Source organism: Polypterus senegalus, chromosome 12 (genome assembly GCF_016835505.1).
Source record: "Polypterus senegalus isolate Bchr_013 chromosome 12, ASM1683550v1, whole genome shotgun sequence".
Taxonomy (NCBI): domain Eukaryota; kingdom Metazoa; phylum Chordata; class Cladistia; order Polypteriformes; family Polypteridae; genus Polypterus; species Polypterus senegalus.
In genome coordinates this window covers 146,448,845-146,474,461 of record NC_053165.1, presented here as the reverse complement: position 1 = coordinate 146,474,461, position 25,617 = coordinate 146,448,845, and the positions used below count along the sequence as shown (strand labels likewise).

The following is a 25,617-nucleotide window of genomic DNA, read 5'->3' as shown; positions in this document are numbered from 1 at the left end:
GATCTTTTGAAAAGGAGGTAACTGTGGCCTTTAGTTTGTAAAAATAAAATTAGTAGTGTGCCATAGTTGCACATTGAGGTTGTATGATGTCAAGTGTTCAAATTTTAATTTGAAGGCTGCATTTTTATCTCTCAGGTATCAGAATGTAGAAATGTCATATATTACACACAGAAAATAATTAAAAACAAGTATGTTTGTATCAGTTGAGGAAGCAGTATTAGTTCTCATTCCTTTTTCCCCCCCATCATTCCCCAGGTGCCAATCCTTGGCCCAGAGCAAGTGGACAGGCTCCATCATCTCCCAACTACGAAAATTCTCTCCACTCTCTGGTAAGCAGAGTTTTGTTGTGTTGTTTTTTGTACCTGTGAGGAAATTTTGTTACTTACTGCCTGTGAAACATCAAACTCTGACCACGTAGAAAATATATAAACGGGTATATGAATTCACGGAGGTTGTCCCACTCTCACATTTTATCTGGTTAATTGGGCTTCTTTGCATTGAACAGCTTTACAGGAGAGCATTGTAAAACAAACAAATATAGATTAGATTTTTTTTTGGTAGTTTGGGAAGCGGCTCTCATTTCACTTGTTTTTCATCTAATTGATTATTTTTCACTTGCTCGGTTTCATGAGGATACCATTGCAGAATATGGTGGGATAAAATTACACGTGAATTCCTCGCCTACAACAAATGGTCAGGGTAGATTGAACAATAGCTGAAGTAAAGGGTGTTGCATCTCACCATCTGTTCCTAAGTCATCAGACTTGTCTTCTGAGGACAGCTGTTGCTTCACTGCTGTTATAGGATTCCTGTACCGAATCCCTTCCCCCATTGCAGAGGGATTTCATTGACACCCTGCCCCCACTTAGGTTTACACACACCATAGTGGGGCTACATTTTTAAAGAAAGAGAAACATTTTCAGGATGTGTATTTATGTATCTCCTCTTGCCTTTGCCAGTTACACACCAGAGACTGACAGGTCTTCCAGATTCAGTCAGTGAGGCCCGGAGTGGGTGAAGGCTTTTATTTTAACTGATCTTTTAATCAGAGAATCCTTCCTGCTTTGAACTCAACTCTCTGTTCATTTGTTTTTCATGTGTCTGTACTTTGCCTAAGGGTGAAGGATTATTCGGCTGTATAAATATTATATATTTAGCTTACAGTTTTACCCAAAATGCACAAAGACAGCTTTTCATGTTTCTACAAGGTGAGCAAGCCAGTTGACATAACTTGTTCAAGGTGTCAAGAATTTATTAGCAGTAGGTACTGAACAATCCATTTTATATTTTGGTAGTCAAATACTTGAGCCACTTAAGGATGCTTTCAATGCTATGAATCCATTTGTGTATGAGTGTTGTTTGAAGAACAGGTGTCCCCTCCTTAGTTGTGTCCTTTGTTTTGGCCATAATGAAATAAAGTAGGGTTGTAATAGATAAAGCATTAATACACGCTAATACTTTCGGAGGTATAACACATTTTTCCTTAATTGTGCTTTGTTTGACACCCCTTACATGCTAAGCTAATAGTTTTCAAACAGGATGCTACAACCCCTGTAAAGTTCACATTACTACAAACGAATAAATTCAATTTATAATGGTTGTCTTTAAATTTCCTAGTTTGTTTTTTTTTTTTGTCTTTTTTATGAACATATAGATAACTACAAATGTTCTTTTAATTGTTGCTTAGAAGTTTTTATATATAGTTTAGCATGACATCAACAGTCCTGAACATGTGTGGCACAGAAAAAGCTGTGAGGTGGTACTAAAAGAAACCAAAAAAAAGGGTAAAATGTGGGACTTACAAGAACCGTTAGTTACACAGCGGCTAAATACAAGTCATCTCCAGGCTTCGCTGTGCTGCAAGACTTCATCCCTGTCTTTCCCACCCTCATCCTCCTGTTTTGTGTCAATCACCTGTGCCAAACCAAAGTTCTCCAATAGTCGCATTGGCTCCAAGGGAACAGCTCACTCTTGTTTCCACATTTGGTTGAGTTGATAATGTCAGGCTATTCAGGAACCATGCACCAAAACCAATGGATTTCTGTGAAGAAGAATGTCTCAGATAAATGCTCACTTTCAAACCCCTGACACCAGCATGAGCAGGCTGTACACCATGTTGTCTGTCGGTCTATATTACAAGATTCTTGGCTTTGTTGAACTTGTTTTTTGTGCCATCATTTTTACAATAATTTTAGAATTTGGCAGACTAAGGCATAAGAATATACAGTGAGGAACAAAGACAAATCTTAACATTTCGTAATAGTAAAATCTTTGTATCTAACATCGCATTTTTGGTTTTCTTAATCAACAGGTCTGACAATTCTTGCACATCACTGTTACATGGGATAGTTGTCACCTATCAAAAAGTTATATGAAAGGCACGGGGTTTTTGCACTTTGAGCCGTAAAAAGTTGTGCAGCATTCACAGGGGTTTACTGGACATTAAACTACCTTGGTTAAGCACGTAATTAATTGGTGACATTTTGCAATTTATGGAAATGAAAAATTGTAGTGATTTTATGGCCCTGAAAGAGAATAAAATTCTAAATAGTCAGCACCTTTTATTAGTGAACATCTTAATGTTTTTAGAGGAACACTAATTTTTATTTTTAATATTTAATTAGCAAAATCACTGGCATGTTGCACTACTTGGAGAGGTCACACATTAGTCTCTATTGAACATACACCCCAGAAAATCCCCTAATTAGCCCGTGCCTGGAATTCAGGAAGACCTAAGACTTTCCCAGGTTGATGATTTTCATAAATATGTTTTTCCGGAAAGATGTGTGAAGCAACTATTTCTACTAACTTCACAGGTGCTCTTATCTTAAAAAAAGAACAGTTGTGTGTTATTAATGTATTCCAGGAAAGAGTAATGTGAAAGCACTACACAGTAGGTCAAAAATTTTAAAATCTTGCCTGAAGAAGGGGCCTAAGTTGCATTGAAAGCTTGCATAATTACATATTGTAATCTTTCTAGATAGCCAATGAAAGGTGTCATTTTGCTTAACTTTTCACTACATCCATTATGGTTAGTGCAGTATAACAACCTAGTACTACGGAGCCAAATAGTAAGTTACTTGGATCATAAAGAACAGGCTGTTGCATTTTTTTTTAATGTTTCCCAAAGCTACTCAGAGCTTATTTGTTTCTAGACACACGATAATCCAGGTGAGTGCACTGTTTCCCGGTGCTAGTCAGAAACATGGGCCACAGTGAAGAGATAGACCATAGCCCTATCTGGTTGTAAGTAGACCTAAAAGTCTCTTAACTTCAACAGAAATTAGATCATATTTTTGAAAACAAACTTCTGTGATATTTTCTAAAAAGTTTGGTTAAGCTGTGCTTGAAAGTTTGTGAAGCCTTTAGAATTTTCTGTTTCTGCATAAATATGACCTAAAACATCATCAGATTTTCACTCATGTCCTAAAAGTAGATAAAATGAAACCAGTTAAACAAATGAGACAAAAATATTATACTTGGTCATTTATTTATCAAGGAAAATGATCGAATATTACATATTTGTGAGTGACAAAAGTATATGAACCTTTGCTTTCAGTATCTGGTGTGACCCCACTTTGCAGCAATAACTGCAACTAAACGTTTCCGGTAACTTTAGATCATTCCTGCACACCGGCTTGGAGGAATTGTAGCCCATTCCTCCGTACAGAACAGCTTCAACTCTGGGATGTTGGTGGGTTTCCTCACATTAACTGCTCGCTTCAGGTCCTTCCACAACATTTCGATTGGTTTAAGGTCAGGACTTTGACTTGGCCATTCCAAAATATTAACTTTATTCTTCTTTAACCATTCTTTTGTATAACGACTGTGCATAGGGTTGTTGTCTTGCTGCATGACCCACCTTCTCTTGAGATTCAGTTAATGGACAGATGTCCTGACATTTTCCTTTAGAATTCTCTGATATAATTCAGAATGCATTGTTCCATCAATGAAGGCAAGCCGTCATGGCCCAGATGCAGTGAAACAGGCTCAAACCATGATACTACCCACCACCACCATGTTTCACAGATGGGATAGGGTTCTTATGCTGGAATGCCCTGTTCTCCAAACATAACGCTTTTCATTTAAACCATAAAGTTCTATTTCGGTCTCATCCGTCCACAAAACATTCTTCCAATCGCCTTCTGGTTTTTTCCACATGATCTTTAGCAAACTGCAGATGAGCAGCAATGTTTTTTTTGGAGAGCAGTAGCTTTCTCCTTGCAACCCTGCCATGCACACCTTTGTTGTTCAGTGGTGGTCTGATGGTGGACACAAGAACATTAGCCAATGTGAGAGAGGCCTTCAGTTGCTTAGAAGTTACCCTGGGGTCCTTTGTGACCTCGCCAACTACTACAGACCTTGCTCTTGGAGTTATCTTTGTTGGTCGACCACTCCTGGGGAGGGTAACAGTGGTCCTGAATTTCCTCCATTTGTACACAATCTGTCTGACTGTGGATTGGTGGAGTCCAAACTCTTTAGAGATGGTTTTGTAACCTTTTACAGCCTGAAGAGCATCAACAACTCTTTTTCTGAGGTCCTCCAAAATCTCCTTTGTTCGTGCCATGATACACTTCCACACACGTGTTGTGAAGAGCAGACTTTGACAGATCCCTGTTCTTTAAATAACACAGGGTACCCACTCACACCTGATTGTCATCCCATTAATTGAAAACACCCGACTCTAATTTCACCTTCAAACTAACTGCTAATCCTAGAGGTTCACATACTTTTGCCACTCACAAATATGTAATTGATCATTTTCCTTAATAAATAAATGACCAAGTATAATATTTTTGTCTCATTTGTTTAATTGGTTTCTTCTTTATCTACTTTTAGGACTTGAGTGAAAATCTGATGATGTTTTAGGTCATATTTATGTAGGAATATAGAAAAGTAGAAGAAGCCCGCCGTAGCATACGGCGGTGTAAGAGTAGGAACGGAAAACGTTGAGCAAGGAATTCAGTATAACAAAGGCTTAGGAAACCACCGCCGCAGTATAACGAAAATAGCAAGGAGCAAAACCAATGCCGATGGTCGAGAGAGTACCTTCCTGTAGCAGGCTACGGAAAACATATATAGATAGACGCCACATTCACTGTGTTGCTTAGTCAACATGATAAGTCAGCGCGTCCGCCCTATTGCGAGTGGTAAAAGTGCCATTTAAACTAATACAGGTAGACGTGGAAACCGGGTTTTCTGATGAAAAAACAAGTTTTAAACAGTATCGTTTACATACAACAGATTTTGGCGAATTGTTTACATGCAATTATTTATATCCATTTATGCATAAAATGCGTGTGCATCCCATGGTCTTAGAGTTGGTGGGCGGGGCTCTCTGTCTTGCGTGCATTCTGTGTCTTGCTTGCCCTTAGAGTTGGTGGGCAGGGCTCTGTGAGTTGGGATCGTGGCTCTGTCTTGCGTGTGGTGCATGTGGACTTTTGCACAGACAATAGCGACTGAGGCTGTGTTTGGTGAGTTGTTGCGTGCCTTGAGAGTGACGCTGGACTCGGGCGGACGGTTACAGTTGGCGTGCATGGCACTGTCGTGCGTATCCCATGACACGGTAGAAGGGTATATATATATATAGATAGAGATAGATAGATAGATATATAGATAGATATAGATAGATAGATATAGATATAGATATAGAGATATAGATTCTAAAGGGTTCCAAAACTTTCAAGCACAACTGTAGCTCTTACTTTATGACTGGTTCACTTGCATCCACATCAGCACAGTAATTACACCATTAAATAAATAAATTTACACCATTCTGATGGTTTGTTGGAGTTTTGGTGACTTTTGTTCATGCATAAGCAACCAGCGGAATGCATGAAAGGGTCTAATTAGACATCTTGCTTGGATAAGAATCCTTCACATTTTATTTACTGTATAGTCGACCCCAGTGACCACCTTTATCTGCATGACTGTCACATGTTCTGGTGTTTGATGCTTCCCTGTTATTTTCTGTACCAAAATGATTTTTAGGAAAGCCTTAATTTGTACTGAATAAACACAGGTGTGACTGGAAATGAATTACTTGCTCCCATGCAATAATAAACTGATCGATACCTGCTACATTTTGAAGAATTTGCCCCTTTTTGAAAACTGTGTAAATTGCTGAAGTTTTAGTCAGCATATGAGTGAATCAGAGAAAAGACCTCTAAACTAATCCACTTTCCCATGGTAGCTGTAGTTCAGATTTCCATAAATTTGCCCTGCAAGGTATTTCAAATCTGGACAGTAGAGTGCACAAACCAGTAAATGAGATGTGTGCTAAATCAGCGGTTCAATATAAGGTGGTAAGCCGCCTGCTAAAGAGAAGCAAGTCCTTCTAGGACTGAGAAGGTTGGTGACCCTCTTGGATTCAAACATTGAGACTGAAGTATCCAAATAATATATGTATCTATTGCAGCACCTTTTCATATATCAGTATATGATAAGATGTATAGTGCACTGTATATCTTTCTGCCTTTGTGTGTGTGTTTTGGCAGAACAGCTTTTTTTTACCCCCAGTTCTCAAAATGCTGACCTGTTTTGGCAATTCTGTCTGTTTAACTCCACTAACCTGTCGATTCAAAGACACCTGTTGATGGTTCTGACCTTTAGCTAATTAATAATCTAAACGGGCTTTTTTTTTTTTTTCTTTTTTCGCTTCCACTTCTGTCTTGCCTTTTTACCAGAAAAATCGAGTTCAGCAGCAGCTTCATGAGCACTTGCAAGACGCAATGTCCTTCTTAAAGGACGTCTGTGAGGTACTATTTCTCTTTAGACAGTGCCTTTCTAGCATTCTTTGCATGACTCTCCCCTCTGTCAGTCTTTCTCTCCTCACTCCACATTTTCTTCTTCTTCTAGAACATGAACTTGGATTGAATTAACACACTTTCAGTTTTAAATTTTGCCATTTCAGCTTGCTTGCACAGATTATATATTAGAAGTTTGCATCTTGGAAAAGGGATTTGTTCTTTAAATAAAAAAATAAAAAAACACAAAAAACATATACCCCTCACTTAGAAAAAGTAAGGCATCTCAGTTTCAGTCTTGTTAAATTATTCACAATGACTTGAGACTCAATGCAGGCTGAAATGGCAGCAGCGTCTCATGTCTCTGACTGCACTGTCTTGTGTCTATCCAAGTTTTCAGTAACATATTTGGAATAGTGCCTCAAGATTTGATAGGCTTTTTTTTGTTTTTTTTTTTTATTCTCCATTGCAGTCACGAATGGAGGACCGTCTTGACAGATTGGACGATGCTATTCATGTATTACGAAACCATGCTGTGGGTCCATCAACAAGCATGTCTGGCGCACACAGTGATTTACACAGTTTACTGGGACCATCGCACAATGGGCCAATTGGAGGAATTGCTTCAAACTATGGCACATCAGGGCTTGTTGCTTCTGGTCGAGCAGCTTCTATGGTAAGGTTTTTATTGATGCTTGTATGAATTTTATTCAGAACTGTTAATCAGTTTATTAGTTAACTGAATGGCTATCTATTTGAAAAGCTAGTGCTGTGTTGATGTCCACTGCTGAAATAGCACATGCGCTAATCAGCCTGGAGAGTGAAGGTACAGTCAGCTAACATAAGAAACCTACAAAGAGCAAAAGTAATTTTGGTTATACATTATTAAATATACTCCATAGAGCACAGAGCTGAGTGAAGGTCACATCTCACAACTTTCACAACAGGAATAACACCATCCAAGACCCTTACCCACGCTTACTTCAGATGTATATATTAGCTTAAACTAGAAATTCTAAATTATGCTCTGTAATTCAGCCTCAGTGTTCACCAGAAAGATTCCCTTAATAGTTTGAACTTTTGGCCAAGGTAGATTCCTGTCATTTAAAGTCTTGTGCATTTCTTTCAAGATATGCTTCAGCTATAGTGACACGGTGATGGAAAGAGAGGCTGAATAAATATTTATTTTGAATTAAACCTCTAGAAATAGAATAACGTTAGTTAGGAAGACTTTTTTTTTAATGCCAGGTTTCTTACATTCTTAATTGGAGCACAGGAAGTAATTTTATTCACATACAGACCCCCAGGTATGCCTTATTTACATACAGTCCAGTGCCCAACTACTATATACCACACTTTGTGCCAGCAAATATTTGCAGTAGATAAAATCAGATACTTTTTAAAATGTGTGTATTTTGTACATGACAAAATTGCTGCTCTCACTTTTTCTTATCTTAGTCACATGTTTCACAATCAGTTTTGGGTAACAAATAGAAATCAATTGCTCAATCCATTGCATAGTGCATTTTATGGAGAGTACAGGCTGGGGAGCATGCACTGGTAAAGCACGTTGCCACACCTACCGCTGATATGCAACATCTCGGGATCCTGGTTGACAACTTCCTTAGGCAGCCACGCAGTCCAGTCCACCCCCTGGAAATGACCAGCTATCTGCAGCAGCCAGGTGTTACATGACATTTTTTCCTTGTCTATGAGGATTCTGCTAGCTAGATCACCCTTGGTGAATCGTGCCACATGGCTATAGTGCAGTAGCTGTCGCTCCCTCACATTGCAGGTAATGTACGTGATTCAGGACTCTGTGACCAACCTCTTGTTCAACGCAAAGTCAAACCAATGGTGCCCAGGAATTCTCCAAAGAGACACAGTACCAAAGGAGTCTAGTCTTTGTCTCAGGTCACTGGATAGCATCCATGTCTCACAACCATATAACAAAACAGAAAGTATCAGGACTCTATAAACATGGACCTTCATCCTTTTGCAGAGATAACGGGCACGCCTTACACACCTTTCCAACGTCCTCATGACTCCCCCCTCCTATACTCACCCAATCCATCTACTGATTTCATAGGAATGAATGTCTTTGCCGAGGTGAGTAAACCTTCCAACAAGGTCGACATTCTGTCCGCAGACAGATACACTGTCGATGGCTGTGCCAAAGAGGTCGTTAAAGGCCTGGATCTTGGTTCTTATCTGGACACTCCATTGACTGTGAACATCACCGCATTGTTGACAAAGTAAAGATCAGTGAATCTTTTTTCACCAAAAGATGCCCCACAACCGCTGGACCCCACGACCCTGCCCAACACCCAGTCCATGCAAGCATTGAACAAAGTAGGAGCAAGAACGCACCTCTGACGGACACTTCAATCAACTGGAAAAATGCAGAAGTTCTGCCTCCGCTCTTCACAGCCCTCACAGTGCCAGTGTACAGACCAGCTATGATATCCAGCAACTTCGGAGGGGATCTCGCAAATTCTCAGCCTGTCCCCGGGGCAGCTCAATTACCTGAGTTGAATGCTTTACGAAAATGAACAAAGACTGCAAAGAAACTCTGCCAATATTCGCATTTGCTCTCAATGAGAACACACAGTGCCTGGATGTGGTTGATAATAGACTTCTTAGGTATAAAACCAGACTGCTCTTGTCGCTGGTAGGTGAGCAGGTGATTACAGATCCTATTGAAGATGACACTAGCAAAGACCTTATCTGTCAATGAGAGCAGTGTTACCCCCCCCTGTAGTTGCCACTACATATTTCCCTTTCCAGATAGGGGCAACACGTCCCATTTTCCAGTCAATTGGAATGACGCCCATCTCCAAAATGGTAGCGAAGATTGCTTGCAACGCGAGGATGACAACCTTACCACCAGTCTGGAGTAGTCACCCGCCTATAAAGAGTACTTGTACAGAATTTTAACTTGTCACATTTTTTTTTTTTTATTTGTAATCTTCCTTCCGAACACAATTTGGAGCGATTTTGTTTTTCTGTCTTATTTTATAATGTTCCAGTCATAATGAGATTTATCAGAAAATACTTTACTGTACAAGAGAATCGGCTTTTATTTATATACCAGTAACGGCATACTGCACGATAACATCCAGTGAATACACTTGACTTGAGCATTCCTAGTTTTCATACTCTTTGTACGTTTAGCATTTGTTTGCTCAGTGGTTGTGAGCAGCTCTTCTTTTCTCCACTCTAGCGGCCCACTTCCTCTCTTCCTCCGTCGGCATCTTTTCGCATTAAAACTGATTCACTTAAGTCTTCAATCTGCCTCAAGAATGATTTAAGATATGAAGAGGTAGGAGAAGTGACCGCGAAGGTGGTAGGGAATAAGAACAACGGCCGTACTGCTGTGCACTGCCGAGAGTTGATTCTACAGTAAAATGAAATAAAAATAAAAAGAGGAATAACCTTGGAGGTCAGTCATCACCCCGAAAGTGGATAGCAGACGTCACGTAGTATATTTGTACCAAATTTCAGGTCAGTAGGTGAAACGGTTTGCGAGCCACATATAATTGAAAATCCTGGACAGACAAACGAACAGCCACAGTAGCGTATTATATAAGAAGATTACTTTTAATAATACTCAATCCAAAATTGTCTTAGTGAGCCATCGGTCTGTGCAGTATTTTATTTAGAAGAGTACATGTCATGGTGAACATTGTGACATATTGCATCATTCATTATATAGTACCATTCATTATGAGCACTGTATCAAAATGCTTTACAAGTAAACATGAGCTGAATTAAATGCTTTGTGTAGTGCTAGAAGTATCAAAGACAATTGTAATTATAATATTATAGTTGACTACGAGTTTCTTTAAAGCCTTTAGCCGAGTGCTTTGATTAAGGGGCGACACAGAGAATCACAGACTTGGCTTAATACAGTAGTGGTAGGACAAAAGAAATTGTTAATGGCAATTCTTTTCCATGTGTTTTCTTTCTAAAATACAGTGGAGGACGACAAGTTTTGGGTCCACTTTATCGTCCATAAAGTCCTAGATTCCCTCCACCAACCCCCAACAAAATAGCCCAGGACACAGTCTTTCCACCGAGAGCACTTTTGCTTATCCTTGCATTTTTTCCAGATGTGTAATAGCTGGCAAAACACGTTTGTGCCTTGAAACAGAGTACAGGAAGTGAATGGGAAAAGCAGGCGGTGCACACTAACACTTCAGCCAGGCTGCACAGTTTGGACGGATTATGGGGGAGGGGTCGGGCACTGTCAAAAGTACAATCTGGAATGTAGCATATAAAGATTGTGAGCCAGAATTTCAACTTTTTCAAACATGAAGGCATTAGTACACAGCTGTAGTGGAAATGACAACTGAGAGGAAGCAGACTTCAAATTAATCCCTTGGCCAAAATTAAATGTTTCAGTTCATCCTTTTGCAAAAAAAAAAAAAATTCTAAACATTTCCAGAAATACAGAATTCTGCTGAAAACTTTCAGCTTTTCAGAGCAGAGTTTGGTAATTGGACTACATACAGTGCTGAAATGATTCCCTGTGTGCAGACTTTGAACTCTATTCTGTATGACAACATTGATGTACTTTTTTTTTTCTTTTCTGAAACAACTTTTTCCAGTTTAGAATTATGAAAAGTCCATGTGGCAAATCCATTCTTCCAGTCATTGAGCACATGACAAAGGAATCCTTTTCTGCTATAAATGCCAATTCTATACCGTTTTTAACCCAAATCAAATAAGATTTGCAGGAGTGTCTTTTTGAATGTGGCATATTGTCCAAACTCCAGACTAGGCAGGGAACGAACTAGATAGCAATTGCTGTGAGGCAGTAATATGTCAACATAGTGATCTCACTTCCTGCTGCAAGCAAAGTTAATGGTCCTTTGTGAAGCAGGCATGTGCCCTGAAGAGATATCAGCTAAAATCTTGTCTGCCGTTGGTGGTGGGGGAAACGAAGCAGTCCGAAGTGCTGCCTGCTTTTCTTGGAATATTTCCAGCTGTGAACGACACGCATGAAACAAGCACTTGTTTGTATTTGAATGTGACGTAATGCAGAACATCGGAACAGTCTTTGCCTCCGACATTTCTGTTTTCATAGCATATTTTGTAATTGTGAGTGAACATTATGGCAAACTGCAGGCCACATTTTTTATGTAACTGTTCATCTTTCATTTAAATATATCAAGTCATATCTGTATTGTTCCAATGAATTAAACAGTTCATTTTACATAGATAACTTCATAGTGAGTATCCTCCCATGTCGTCTCTGACAGTGCATTACAGCATGTAAGAAAAAGAAACAAATCTTTGAATTTAGGCCAGTGATGTTAAAATGTGAGGCATGTCGCAGGGACCCAGTGAAACGTTTAAGTCAGTAGTTTGAACTTTTTTCACTCATATTACTCAAGGCTGATACTCTCACTTTTTTATATAGAGGTATCTGCTGATGATAAATTTTTGATTTGTATTTTTTATATTTTAAGCAGTTCCATAATGAAACGATTAATAGCAGTTTAGAAAACGCATCACATTTAATCATACTCTGTCTTCATAAACTGCATATGAGTTCTTCATCCTTCAAAGTTTCTTCAAGTTTTCTTAGGATTTAGAACGCCTTCATCTATACAGTCGTGTTTGATTACTTTAATCTACAAGGTTGGGACTTCATTGGATCCATCATACCTTTATAATGTTCCAGCAAATTTTTATCTTGCATTTAGGCAGTGCACTTTGGTTCTTATTTTTGTTAGGTTTCATTTGCTTTAATCTTCAAGGCTACAGAGTATGCTTTCAGCAGGTTAGCAATGTCATCTACATCATCTTTGAAAAATGAATACATAAAACTTGACTCAAAAGTTCACTTTCTCTTCTGATATTGTTTCACTTGTATGAAGATACAGTCCATGAAAAAGTAACTACACTCAATCAAATGTGTGTGTTTTTTTTTTTTCCTTTAATATATGGGAACATACCAAGATTCGGTCTTCATTTAAACAGTTTCTATAGATGAAGATGAAATAATGGAACCTACATCCTGCTTCATTTACATTTTGTAGCACATTGTATCATTTTAAAAAACACATGCAAATTTTCCATGTAGAAGTATAACCCTACATTTATCACTACTTCGAAAACCTGCAATTAGAACTAGGAGCACCAGATCAAGTACACATGTTTAGAAGATCTTTTGAGAGGATCTTGTCTGTACCTGTCTTTTATAAACTTCATAATGAGCTCTCTGAGGTCTTAAGAAAGAAGTTTATAGATGCCAATGAATCTGGGAAGGGATTTAAGAAGACTGGCAACCAATTGGAAATCAACTATTCTGATGTCTGCAAAATCATCTGCAAAGATTTTCATACTGCTGCCAACTTGTCTAGGGCAGGCTACCCCAGCAATTTCAGCCCGAAAGCAAGATGTTTAAAGAAGTCTCTAAGAACTCCAGAATTTCAACATGAAGCATACAGATAGCTTGCCACTGTTGATATCAAAGTGTTCCTTCTCATATTAGGTCTGCATGGGAGGTATAACACAAAGAAACCTTTGCTGTCCAAAAAGAATATCCGGGCAAGACTGAAGTTTTCCTGTGGACACCTAGGCAAAGCCCAGGACGTCTGGAACAATGTGCTGTGGACAGACAAGGCAAAATAGTGATCTGGCCATAGTACCAGAAGACATGTTACCTGAAATCCAAAGACGGCATTTGAACAAAAGAATTAGATACCGACTGCAAGGCATGATGATGGAAATGTTATGGTTTGGGCCTGATTTGCTCCATCAGGGCCTGGGCATGCACTATTGGGTGCTTGAAGATATTGTTAGACCATCTATCAGAGCATTAAAGTTCAATCCAAAGAGGACAGTGCCACACTACAGTAAATCCACCAAGGAATGGCTGAAAAGAAAGAAATGGGAAAGTTCTTGAAGGACCAAGTCAAAGCCCATTCAGTAGCTTGGGAGGGGGGCTAGAAATGTGTACACAAGAGACCCCTCAAACATCACACAGCTGAAAACATTCTGCTTGGAGGAATGAGAACAACGTTATCTAAAGATACTATTTAAGTGAAGGTCAAGCCATGATGTGTCCAACTATGTTAGAAAAAGAAGAACTAACATTTATATAGGTGTACATAGCTTTTTTACATGACTGTATGGACTGAAATATTTAATTTGTTAAAACTGATTTATGCAAGTCAACTATATTGCTAAAACTGAACATAAAATGAAGTTGTCAGAGAGAAAACAAAATATGGTATTAGCAAAAGAAATTAAGCAGTAATTTTAACCAAGCATTGTGCTATTTATTTATAGTAAATAGAGGCATGGTATTATTTGAGCATTTGTTTCATTCTGAAGCCAAGTTTTAAAATCCACTCCCATTTCCTGCTGTCCCTGTGTCCCTGTCTTCCTATTCATTATTTTGTTTAGTGAGGCACATCACTTTTCACACAAGTTAAGACATACAAGGAAGGAAGGCAGGCAAATTATTAAACTGTCTTGCTGACTTCCTGTGCAAGCAAAGGGCTGTGTAGGCAGGAACTTTATTTCTAGAGTCTTCAGAGTTTGGTAAATAAAGACTTTATTTCAGCTTTTCATAGATTCCTACAAAGTTGGCTTGTTTTCTACTGAATTTGCATTTGTTCTTATTTTGTAATTTGCCCAGCCAGTATCACTTGCTGATTCTCCAAATCTTGTTGCTATTGCGCCTTGACTTCCAGTCAGAATTTCAGTCACCATTGTATATCGAAAGTTTCGTATTCAATGCCAATCATAACACCTTTTACAAGGAACACTACGTGATACAATAGAAAAGCACAGAAATAGCAGTCTTCCCATCTAGCATTGATTCCTGCCTTGTGCCGCATGTTGCTTGGATTGGTTCCAGCCCCTATGACCCAAAACTAGACAAATCAAGTTACAAAATTAATGTGTTAATTAGTAACACACAAAAAAAGTGGTTTCCAAATTTTTGTTTAGGAAAGTTGTGACGTGCCCAGGATCACACTGCAAGTCACTGGTGGAGTCTTGCTATGCAGCTTCATGTTATTTTGAACTTGGAGATTTTTCTAATAGAAGTCCCATAGTGGCACTGCTATGAACTTTTCTGATCTTTCTTTGTACACACATGCATGCTTTGAATCAAAAATGGATCCAAAAAACCAAACCCAAAAAAAAAAAAAAGTTTTCAAATCTAATTTCAGGGTGAGATTTTTGGCTCTTACTTTGAAAGGGGTCCTTTCAGTGCTTTTGAAATGGAGCTGAGCATACGTCTGGAGTATCCCTCCCCACCCAAACAGGAGACTGTCAGCTGTATGCTAATGAGCCCGACAATTCAAACACCACCCTCTGTGGCTGTACTAAACGGACTGCTCCCTTGACACAAAGAGCTGTTTGTTCACCTGTCCTGCGTGTGGCAGGCTCATTCTCAAGGGTTGTAAAGATTAGTGCCACTGGGGCAGGGACAAATGGGTCAGAAAAGCCAATTGAGACTGAAAGAATGACATTCCTTTAGGAAAGCAAGCTTATTTTAATAAGTAAGTAAATAACGTGGCAAATAAGTAAATGGAGGACAGACTGGAAGAGTCTGATTTGAGCATTAAAATGCAAGTGAATTAATAAGCAGCACTGCCAGTGTGCACCATGGTGTGAATGAAACATCTCCTTTGTATCAAGTTAAAGACATCCTTCCATGGTCATTCCTGAGTGTCCACTTATTGCAGTCTGGGCACAACTAATTTAAAATACATATGTGTCTGTGTTTATGTTTGCAGGCCTTGTTTAATTGTGAGCATGGAGAAAAGAAGCAAGACCCTCCAAGATTCAACAGAATTTTTTTTTCACTCTTTAGAGGGAACTGAGGCTGTGTGTGCAGGCTGTATCTGTATAGTGATGGAGTTTCATAGAGCACAAAAAAAAAATATGCACGCTGACAACTGGCTCCTGGGTTGCTGTAAGAGTACCAAAAATTTGGCAGAATGGGCATGCACCCAGTGCTCTAGCTTTCAGCGGAGGCTATCATCATAGAAATCTGACTTGATGAAACCTTCAGAGTCCCTTTTAGTTTTTAGTGACATTCACACCTGATCATTTTCACCTGTTGGCACATTGGTTGTGGTATCCTTTTCATCTTAACATTCGTGCTGTCACAGGTTCACATTGCTCCGTGTTGCATCCATGTTAGCAAAAAAGAACACATGATCACAACCCTCATGACATTTGAGAATGTCTTTGCAGCATGAGATAGTTAAGTCTCCCCCAGGAATGTGCACACTGTCTGCTCAAAGAGTTTTTTTTTTTAGACTTGATCCACATCTATTCAGGTGTTGTCATATGGTACCTTTCTGACATGCTGTGAATATTCTGGCACGTTAATAGTAGAAAATGTGTTTTGCCACATCTGAGGCGGCTGCTATCGACTCATTTTGAGACACAAGTGGGATATACAGTTCTGAACATTTTTCTCGCAAACAACTAATTGAAGCAAGTGAAGAAATGTTGAATTGTGGAATTTATTTAGCTGCTTTTCATAATGTTTGTAAACCACCGTTTATTCATCCCAGTGAAGTTCACTTGTCTATGCATCATCTCTTTCACCTTCCAAGCACAGTGTGGATGCTTGTATGTGTTTGTTGTTAGAGATTAAATGCAGATGCAGAAATGCCACTATAACAACTTAGTGAACTTTCAGTTGATAGAAAAGTGTGGTTGATCATGGGAAGCTAGAAACGTAAACCTTTTATGGTGAAAAATATGGGCATAGCTAGTTGGAGAATTTAGAGGACAAGGATAAATCACAGAACTTGAAAATAACATGCATCCTACATACAAAGGGTAACCACTAGTTTTTGAATGCAAAAATAGTAGCCTTTTGTTTTAGATTTTACATGTATTTAGGGAAATAATACAATTAAGACAAGCATGTTGTCCTAGACATACTGAATGTTCCTAGTTAGAGAATCTAACTTATTTACACACATGTGCATTATGGTGAGTAAGCCAAGATGACTTGTACTGTGGAATTCGATCATGAAATTGTTGCTAAGTGGGTGTCGGAGTCTTTCCAAGAACAGGGTTCTAGTATAGTTGCTGGAAAATTTGTTTTTTAGTTTAAAAATGTTGTCATTGCCTTTTCTCCTGCAACATTGTTGAAACTTGTCTGCCCTAAGAAATATTGTGAAATTTAACCACATTTCAATAAACCATGTATGGCCCTGTCAGAGGGAACCATGGATATCACAATTATACAAAATAAAAAAAAGCATCTTAGCGTTTGTCACTTTCTAAGTTGCAATTGTACCATTGTCTTAGGTGAAAAAAGCTATACAGAGGCAACAATTATAACAGGATATAAACTGATAGTGATGGTATAAGGATTTAACTAAAGAATTCACAATACCATCTTCTAATATTGGTGATTTTTAATTCTGACTTGGAGGGACTGCCTAAAATCATTCAGTATGTGTTGCTGAGTTGAGTGAAGTTGAGCAAGTCCTCCTTAATTTATCTGTTGTAGGATTATGTGAGGGAATGTTTTGTTCATAGGCTTCATGCCTTGTATTCAGTACTGCCAGATTTGGGTTTGCCCACTCTGTGACACTAAAATTGTATTCAGCAGCTTTCAAATATACAGTAGATGGATGTCAGCATATTGAATTCATATTAAAACAGTAACCACTGGAAGCATAGTAGTAAATGAACTCTCATCTGGTCTCACTGTAACATGTAACTCTGTACTCATATAGGTTAAACATCCCATGTTACCATTGGCTTATGCTGCCAGGGGAGTCTTCAGTGTATTTTGCTTTGAAATCCATATTCTAAGAAAGGGACATTCTGGATAAAGATTTTCTCTAGTAAAGATAAACGTTTCTTAGTAGCCATTTTAGGACTCTCATACTAGATCACCCGTATCTTCATTTTGGGCTCAGCCCAACTGGTTTACTGCTGTGTGGACTTGCCACTTTTAAGGTGATAGAGTTCATTTGCTGGATTATCTTTTGGTGTACAAGTTAGATTTTATATACTGAAATTTAACTATGTTATGCTCCATATAGTGTTCTGCTATGAATCGCATAATTACTAATATTACTATCTAATTAAATATTTTTGGCAAATTGTGCATAGGTCTTTGGGCTGTTGTCTTCCATTGTGTAGCTGAGAAGAAAATCCTATTTGATGAGGGATTATGTAGCCTGCAATGGTATTGCATTAAGACAGTTAGCCAGTTCATTTTTGCAAGGAAATAATTAGAAAGTTTTGTAATTGACAAGACTTGAAAGATTTATTGTAAAATTAGTCTTTGTACTGCTTTGCTCCCAGCAACAACCCTTTTGTAATAAAAGTTCTTAGAGCTGTGCTTAGTGTTTGCTACCGTTCCAATAAACAGCTTCATCTTCATCCAAAAAACTATTTAACTACATTTAATAACACTTTGAAAAATTCTCTTTGGATTGCCTGTCTTGGACTAATATCAAGAAAAGAAGTATTAGCAGCTTGAAAGCAATGCCGCTTCAGGAGAGAATCTATTAAAACGTGAAGGAAAGGTAGAGTGCCATCCAGCTGTTCAATTACACACGTATCCTGCTGCTGGTGAGTTCCACAGACGACAAAACCAGCTGTGAAGTCCTAAAGGCCTGAAAAGAAAAGCATCTATTTATTTATTTATTTTTAGGGGAGCCTTTGATACTTTTGCCAAATACAGTAAATGAGAAGTGTTTAAGTTTGAAAGGAAACAAAACCGGCAGTCAGCTCAAGGAGTGCTCCTCATCTGGAACAAAGTGTTTCTTTGTTTATTTGTTTACTTTTTTTTTATCATGTTCTTTAATGTGCAAGATGAATCGCAAGAGGAAAAGCCATTTTTTGCTTTTCTCTTTTAAATTCCTCCCTTTATCTTTTTTTTTTTTAATAGGTTGGGGCTCATCGTGATGAAGCAACCAGTCTTAATAGCAACCACTCAGTCCTGCCCGCCACAGTTCCAACTCCAAGCACAGAATTAAACCACACAGACAACTACAGAGGTAAGGCGGAGCAGTCTTGGAGATCTTGCTGCCTTTAATTGAATTGTTGGTGTCCATTCTATCCTGTCTTAGTTTTTTAAAGTGAGATCATATCCACCACAAAGTGCAACTGGTAAAACCGTATCTGCTGCTGATTTGCTCTAATATGATAGGTTTACTCATTGATGGCTCGTTCTTACAATGTGTATTTATATCTCCATTAGGATTATCTGGTGGCCTACCTGGTCAGCCAGCAAGCACAGGTCCAATAGACCTTAAGTCAGAGAAGAAGGAGAAAGACGAGAACTCGCATGACGCAAATTCATCAGACGACTTGAAATCTGACGATGAAAGTGACAAAAAAGATCTTAAGATGACAACTAGAAGTGGCACTAGGACAAGGTCAGTTAGTGATGAATGTTGCACAATTTTGGGATGGGACACTACATTTATATGAGCCCAGTGGTCACATAATAAGACACATGCTATAGGGTTTTCTTTTTTCCAGTCCATACATAATTTCATATAGGTTTTTACTTTCTGTAGTTGTCATTCCAAGATTCCCTCTTTCTATAGTACATTTCAACTGTCTTATGTAGTGACTCAAAAAGCTTTACATTGTCTGATTTTTATTTATTTTATTTTTTTCCCCTCCATTAAACAATAAGTATTGCTTCTTCCTTATTTTGTCTTTTTGTTGCAGTAGCTGTAGTCTTTATATTTTTGTTTTTTTCTTTATTATTCCTGTAAACAATATTTAACTTTATTTTACACCTTACCCATAACCATACACTCCACTACCTGTCTAGCTTCAAAGTTCTTCTCTGTCATTTTGACACATTTACCCTTGTGATCACTTTGACTTGTGTTTGTGAGTATGAGCTGATTTTTTTTTTTTGTTGTTAACCACTGGCTAATGCTGATCTTCTACACTCTACCATAGCCCAACTTCCCATCCTGCCCAACTCTAAGATTATCAATCCTGTTATGAAAAGTTCAAAAAAGGAATCTATGGAAGTAAAGAGAGAGAAAAATAACATGTTGTATTCGCAATTTAAAACATCGGAGTGGTCACCCTTGTATCATGAAGACAGTGCAGTTTTATCAGGTTCTTCAGCTGTAAATTCAGCCTTGTATTATTTTCTAGTCTCTTTAAAGAAGGAATTGATCCAAGGCTTTGCTAATGAGATGTTTTGCAGGCTTATATTAAAAGGTAATTAAGGTGGCCCTCCAAAATCCTGATATATGAACCAATCAGTTGTGCCATTTTTGTTTATTATGGAAAAGTCCTAGCATCATGTGCCTACACAATTTCATACTGTATGTTGAGTAAAGACTGAGCAGCATTAAAATTGCTTCAAGAACTCGCTGTAATTCGTTTAGTATTTATCATGAAGCTCAAACTCTAAGAAAATGCAACATATACTTAACTAGCCACTCATCAATAGCATTGTTTTTTTAACTTTATTCAGCAGTATAAATGAAGACGAAGACTTGAACCCAGAACAGAAAGCAGAAAGAGAACGTGAAAGGAGAATGGCCAATAATGCCAGGGAACGCTTGCGAGTTCGAGACATCAACGAAGCCTTCAAAGAACTGGGGCGTATGTGCCAGCTGCACCTGAAGAGTGAGAAACCTCAAACCAAACTCCTCATTCTGCATCAGGCCGTGGCGGTCATCCTTAGTCTAGAGCAGCAAGTACGAGGTCAGTGTACCCAGGACTTTATGGCGTACTGTTTGTAAACCTTTCTAAATAGCCATGGCCCGCAATAGAGCCATCTGTGGCTAGAGTTGACTGTACTGATTGCAGAGTATATTTTTTGCACAGCCAATCATCTTCAAAATTGTGATGTCAACCTTTAAAAACACATCAGCCAAGGACCTAAGCTATAGATCTGCCATTTTGTATTGTGCACCTTTCAATGTATAACAGTTTAAAGTGAAGCTCCTCAGAAAATGTTAAAATGCCTTCTACTATATTTAAAACAGTTGTCCACTTAGCTCATTATTTGGGAGCTTGCACTGAATACATTGCGTTGCCGTACCCACCACAAGACAAACCACCTGGATTGGGATCCAAGTGCAGCAATGCAATGGGCGAAACCTCCGCACCACACTGAATAGTGTGAGGTTTTGTTTACAGTGTCCGGGGTCCCAATTCTGATATAAGCCTTTATTGAGCCTGATGCATGGAAAAGGGTATCACTGGGGACTTGAGACATCATAGCTGCGATAACTATTAAATACTGACGGTATACATTTTATGTAAAGATAAGCATCCATGGGTGAACTGGATATTTACAGTATATAGTTTCAGGTGCTTTTTTCTGGATGCTGTCCTTTTTAACAGAAGTCCTCTTAAAATTCTTACCTTTAACTTTTTTATTTTGCAGAGAGGAATCTAAATCCCAAAGCAGCCTGCCTTAAGAGGAGAGAAGAGGAGAAAGTTTCTGCCGTATCGGCAGAGCCACCACCAGCACATGCAGGGGTGCACCCTGGACTCACAGACACTACAAACCCTATGGGTCACATGTAAAAAAGAAAAAAACAAAAAAAACAGCCAGGTGAGATTACATTACAAGATTGCATTACCATGCAAGACACACTCCAAAATCAACACACAAGGAAAGGAGCAGCTGTCCTTGAATGTGCACACTAAAAGCTTTCAGTACAGATGCCCTCTCCAGACTGAACTGCTACTGTTCAGTGTCTCTTTGACTGCATTATATGGAAAGTTCTCTGGTGGTGCTGTTTACAAATAAATTTTCAAGCTTCTAAATAGCCACACATTCTACAGTAATGCTGCGTTCACATGAAAAATATGTGCTTTATTTCACATTAATGCCCTCTGAGGGTGGTAGCTGCCAGGGACACAATTCACACATACTGTAAATTTGTTACACATACATTTGCCAAGTTGTGACGTATTAGAAATAGCCCTGTCAGTCAGAAATTGCATTTTTGTTATATTGTTTTTGACTAATGCAGTACACACATTACTTTTTATGTGGTTAGAGCAGCAAATCGTCAGCAACCTTGTGTTTCTTCCAAATTATAGATGGGAAATTAACAAGAACACAAGTGTTGGCTCCAAAAATTTCTAGACCACATGAATGCAGTGCAATTTTCATCTTCAGTTTTTTCCAGTTAGGAAGATACTCGACGTAATATGCATGTGATGTGTAAGGGAAGCTTTGTTACGTGCTGCATATGTGTACCATGACATTTATGCACTTGATGTGCATGTCTATGAACAGAATTAATTGCAGTGTTTTGTATAGCAGGCAAAATGACCATCTGCCATTTGTGCTCTTCTGCCACTGTAACAGTTGTCATGTGTAATAATTTGTTAATCAAACTATTTTTTCTGAATTGTACTTTTGAACTATCTATTGTAGAGATGATTGTTTTAATGTAGTGCCCTCTTGTGGTGGTATCTGCCTATTTAGTGTGAAGGTGCATTATGTTTAGATTTAAATGCTCAGCCTGTATTTTCACGTGAACAGGTCTTTACAGATGATTTTGTCTACTGTACTAACCCAGCAACTCCTCTTGCATTTTCATCCAGATCTCATCAGATGGATTTTATATCACAAGGAATGGATGACCGTTCTTCAGAGGGACAAACACGATTAACTCTATGTGACACAAATTTGAAAAAAGACAAACCACTTAGAGCAAAAACCTGAAAAAGCAATCTTGCGACTGAAGAAGCCTAAACTTCATCTGTCTATATATGCCTGTGACAACAGTGCAAAACAGAATCGGATTTCAAGAAATCCCCTCAAAAGTTCATTCTCCAAGCAAAGTGCAGCACCTGTCCTTTCCTGTTGCAAGCAGTGTGTGTCGCATCTGAACAATCAGAGACTGTCGCGATTCCCTCCACTTCATTGTGGAAGTTGACTTGTGCCTAAACTGAATTGACGAATGCATTGTAACCACAAAAAATTTATTTATTATGTTACTGAGCTTATACGCCTAAAGGGAAGATCATATCGTTACAAAACGCCTGACAAGGTTTCAGTTGATGCCAGCATTTGTTTAAAGCTGTTCATATGCAGAGAGCAAAACATTGTGAACTTTTCTTTTGACCCTTCGCATTCCCCTGCTTACCTCTTAGTGTCTTAAGAAAGGGAGGAAAACATCTTGTGCTTTCTTTTCCTTTCGCCATAATAGTGTTGTCATTGTAAAGAAAAAAGAAAATGGGAAAAAAAAAATTTTCATGATAGAGCGATTGTTTTTAGATGTTATTTTTGGTCTCTGGTTATCTGAACAGTTATGGTCATTGTTTAAGCCATTAGTAATAAAGTCCCTGCGTAAACGCTGTGTGGATCCAGCTGTGGAGGCAATGGTAGGAAGCAACACTTGAGACCACAGCATCAATTGGCTGATACCACCTTGCAGGTTTTTGTGTGTCAATGAAGAGAAATCTTCATACAAAGTAAAAGTTGGTTTTATTAGTAATTGTCCAAGTGGGAGAAGAAACTCTAGGCTTCATTGAAGTAGAAGAAAAAAATACTATAGAATTGCTTTGTTATTCAACCAAGTAGCACAAAGCTGGAGGGGGGCAAAAAAATTAGGGAGTCACCACTGTGTGACCCAATGTTCCTCTCGGGCAAATGGCAAAAAAAAAGAACAAAGAATCATGGTCACGATACACTTCAAACGAAGACTGAAAGCCGCGCTCCCCGATGTCACACGGGTGTGCGCGTCATGTGTGTTTTCTTTTTCTTCTGTTTCTCTGCTCCCAAATGGCTCGTCGCTGGCTGTTCCCAAACTATGAAGCCGACTTGTTGAGTTTGCATTTACAATAACCAGGAAATAAATTGCCAGAGGCCGCTTTCCTATTTATTTGTTGCCCCTCCAAACTTCCACATGAGCTGTCTTCCACTAGAGTGAGTTTCAGGGCACATTTTTATTTTGTATGTTGTTTGTGTTCATCTTGCCCAATTTCATATTATTGGTTGACAGCAAAATGATCAACTCAAAGAAATAAAAATAATATATATATGCATACGTTATTTTTAAGAACAAATTTAAACGTGTAGACTATATGAAATATCTTCTCCAAACTCTTGACCATATAATGTTTATCTATCTTTGCTTTTGTAATTATGTTAGAAAACCAAAAAAAAAAAAAATAGCATTTATTGTCATCCAGTTGACTCTAAATGTGTTTTTATTCCTTATTTTGGTCTTTTCACGGACTAAATCAACACAGTTGAAATGAAGACATTGCTTAAAGAGCGCAAGAGTTGTCACAAGCCACTGCCTGGCCCTTTCTCCTTCCTTTTTTTTATTTTCTTTCTTCATCTAAGGTGGATTCTATGCTTGTCCTTTTGGCTCTGTTAATCTTTGCAGTAACGCCCAGAAGCTTTTCTTCATATAAAAAGGAAGAAAAAAAGACAAAAAAAAGAGAAACATTTGGCTTATTTTTCACTGTAGTTAGTCTTTTATACAATAATCTTATAAGAAAATTTCTTGAATTCTAAATATTACTCTTTCTAGATTTTTGAAATCAAAAAGTTTTCAGTAAAAAGTTTCTTACTTTATTTTACTATATTAGGTAGTAAAAATGTAGGGTTATTTACCATAACCTGTCCATTAATATCAGAAATTTACAAATAGCATCCTAAGAACATAGTAGGGTTCTAGAAGCATACCGTGTAGTATGTATGGAGTATTGTACGAGCTAATTGTGCGAGATGAATTGCTTCTCATCTTGTTCTCCAGTTTCCATTGTTGGTTAATGCAGATTTGTACCTGTGTCAAATTTCAAGGTATTGTTAAGAAACATTTAAAACCAGCAGCGAAAAGTTCAATTTTTTCTGTTACTATAACAGAAAACGCGATATGTATATAACATTTATGTAGCAATAAATGTGCCATCTTTTTTTAACAAATCATTGCGTCATTTTTTTTTTTCCTGTGTCTCCCAGTTTTAGGGGCAAAACTTGACTGTCTTCACCAGCTGAATATTGTGCCCGTAAGTGAGCTGTTCTCCGTCTCAGATGGGATGTCTTGACTGTTTCTAATTATATCTTTTGAGTTTGATTCGTTCTTCAGCTTCAAGCAGACGTACTGAGTAGTGATTATGTCAAAATCTTGGCCTAATTTTTGTACTTTCTTTTGCTCCCCCTTTTTCAATTTGCCTATTTTAACAGTGCATTGAGTTGGCTCTTAATACAGTTTCTGCCATCCTAGCGGAGTCGGGGTCCGACAACCCTGGATGGCCAGAGGAAGTGGTTCAAAGTTTCCTGCAAAGCCTACTTTATTGACAGATTGACGTTTTGAGGAGGAAGACCACCCGCGACAGAGAATTTTACATTACAGCAATTAACTTTGAGACTAACTGCTTCTCTGATGAAGCAGAAAAATGGCAAATACACACTAAATGCTGACTTTATTTGGCCCACCCAATATCAGGACATCAAGTTGGGGCCAACACCTGCAGTCAGGACAGCCTTAAGTTCATCTGGACATGGAACCCACGAGACATCAAATGTACGGCACACAATCTCTGCTCTGTCGTTACTGAAAAGCAGCTGGAGTTGATGGGATGTGTTGGTTGGGCACCGTATGTTTTTTGAACAGTTAAACAGAAAAACAGACGGTCGTCTCCGAGATGGGGAAATAAGGTGCTTGTCTAGTCCGTGTATTTATGTACAGTATATATTTCTTTTTCTCCTCTCCTACTCCATTTGCAGAATTGCCTTAAATGTGTGTGGGTTTGTAAGCAGATCATTGTTGTTGGTAGTGATTTAAATATTGAGAAGCATCTATTTCCATTTATACAAATACTTCACTGCTGATGGTAGCCTATAAATCAAGGCTACAAGTTTTACCTGCTTATAAAAGTGAACTGTAAATGTTGTACCCCATGT

General features: G+C 38.4%; 1 protein-coding gene across 5 annotated transcripts in view; it reads left to right on the top strand.

Annotated features, from left to right (window-relative positions):
• Positions 1 to 24,636, top strand: part of tcf12 (transcription factor 12) — a 285,014-nt gene extending 260,378 nt beyond the window's left edge. For 4 of the 5 annotated variants that reach the window (XM_039770242.1, XM_039770241.1, XM_039770244.1 and 1 more), the window contains 8 exons: positions 256 to 329; positions 6,687 to 6,758; positions 7,219 to 7,422; positions 18,646 to 18,754; positions 18,958 to 19,135; positions 20,206 to 20,438; positions 21,127 to 21,297; positions 22,302 to 24,636. In XM_039770242.1, the coding sequence (XP_039626176.1) occupies positions 256 to 329; positions 6,687 to 6,758; positions 7,219 to 7,422; positions 18,646 to 18,754; positions 18,958 to 19,135; positions 20,206 to 20,438; positions 21,127 to 21,269 (1,013 nt within the window). In that variant the 3' untranslated portion in view covers positions 21,270 to 21,297; positions 22,302 to 24,636. The remainder of the gene's footprint in view (positions 1 to 255; positions 330 to 6,686; positions 6,759 to 7,218; positions 7,423 to 18,645; positions 18,755 to 18,957; positions 19,136 to 20,205; positions 20,439 to 21,126; positions 21,298 to 22,301) is intronic. The other variant, XM_039770243.1, reaches the window with a different exon arrangement.
• The last annotated feature ends 981 nt before the right edge of the window (positions 24,637 to 25,617 follow it).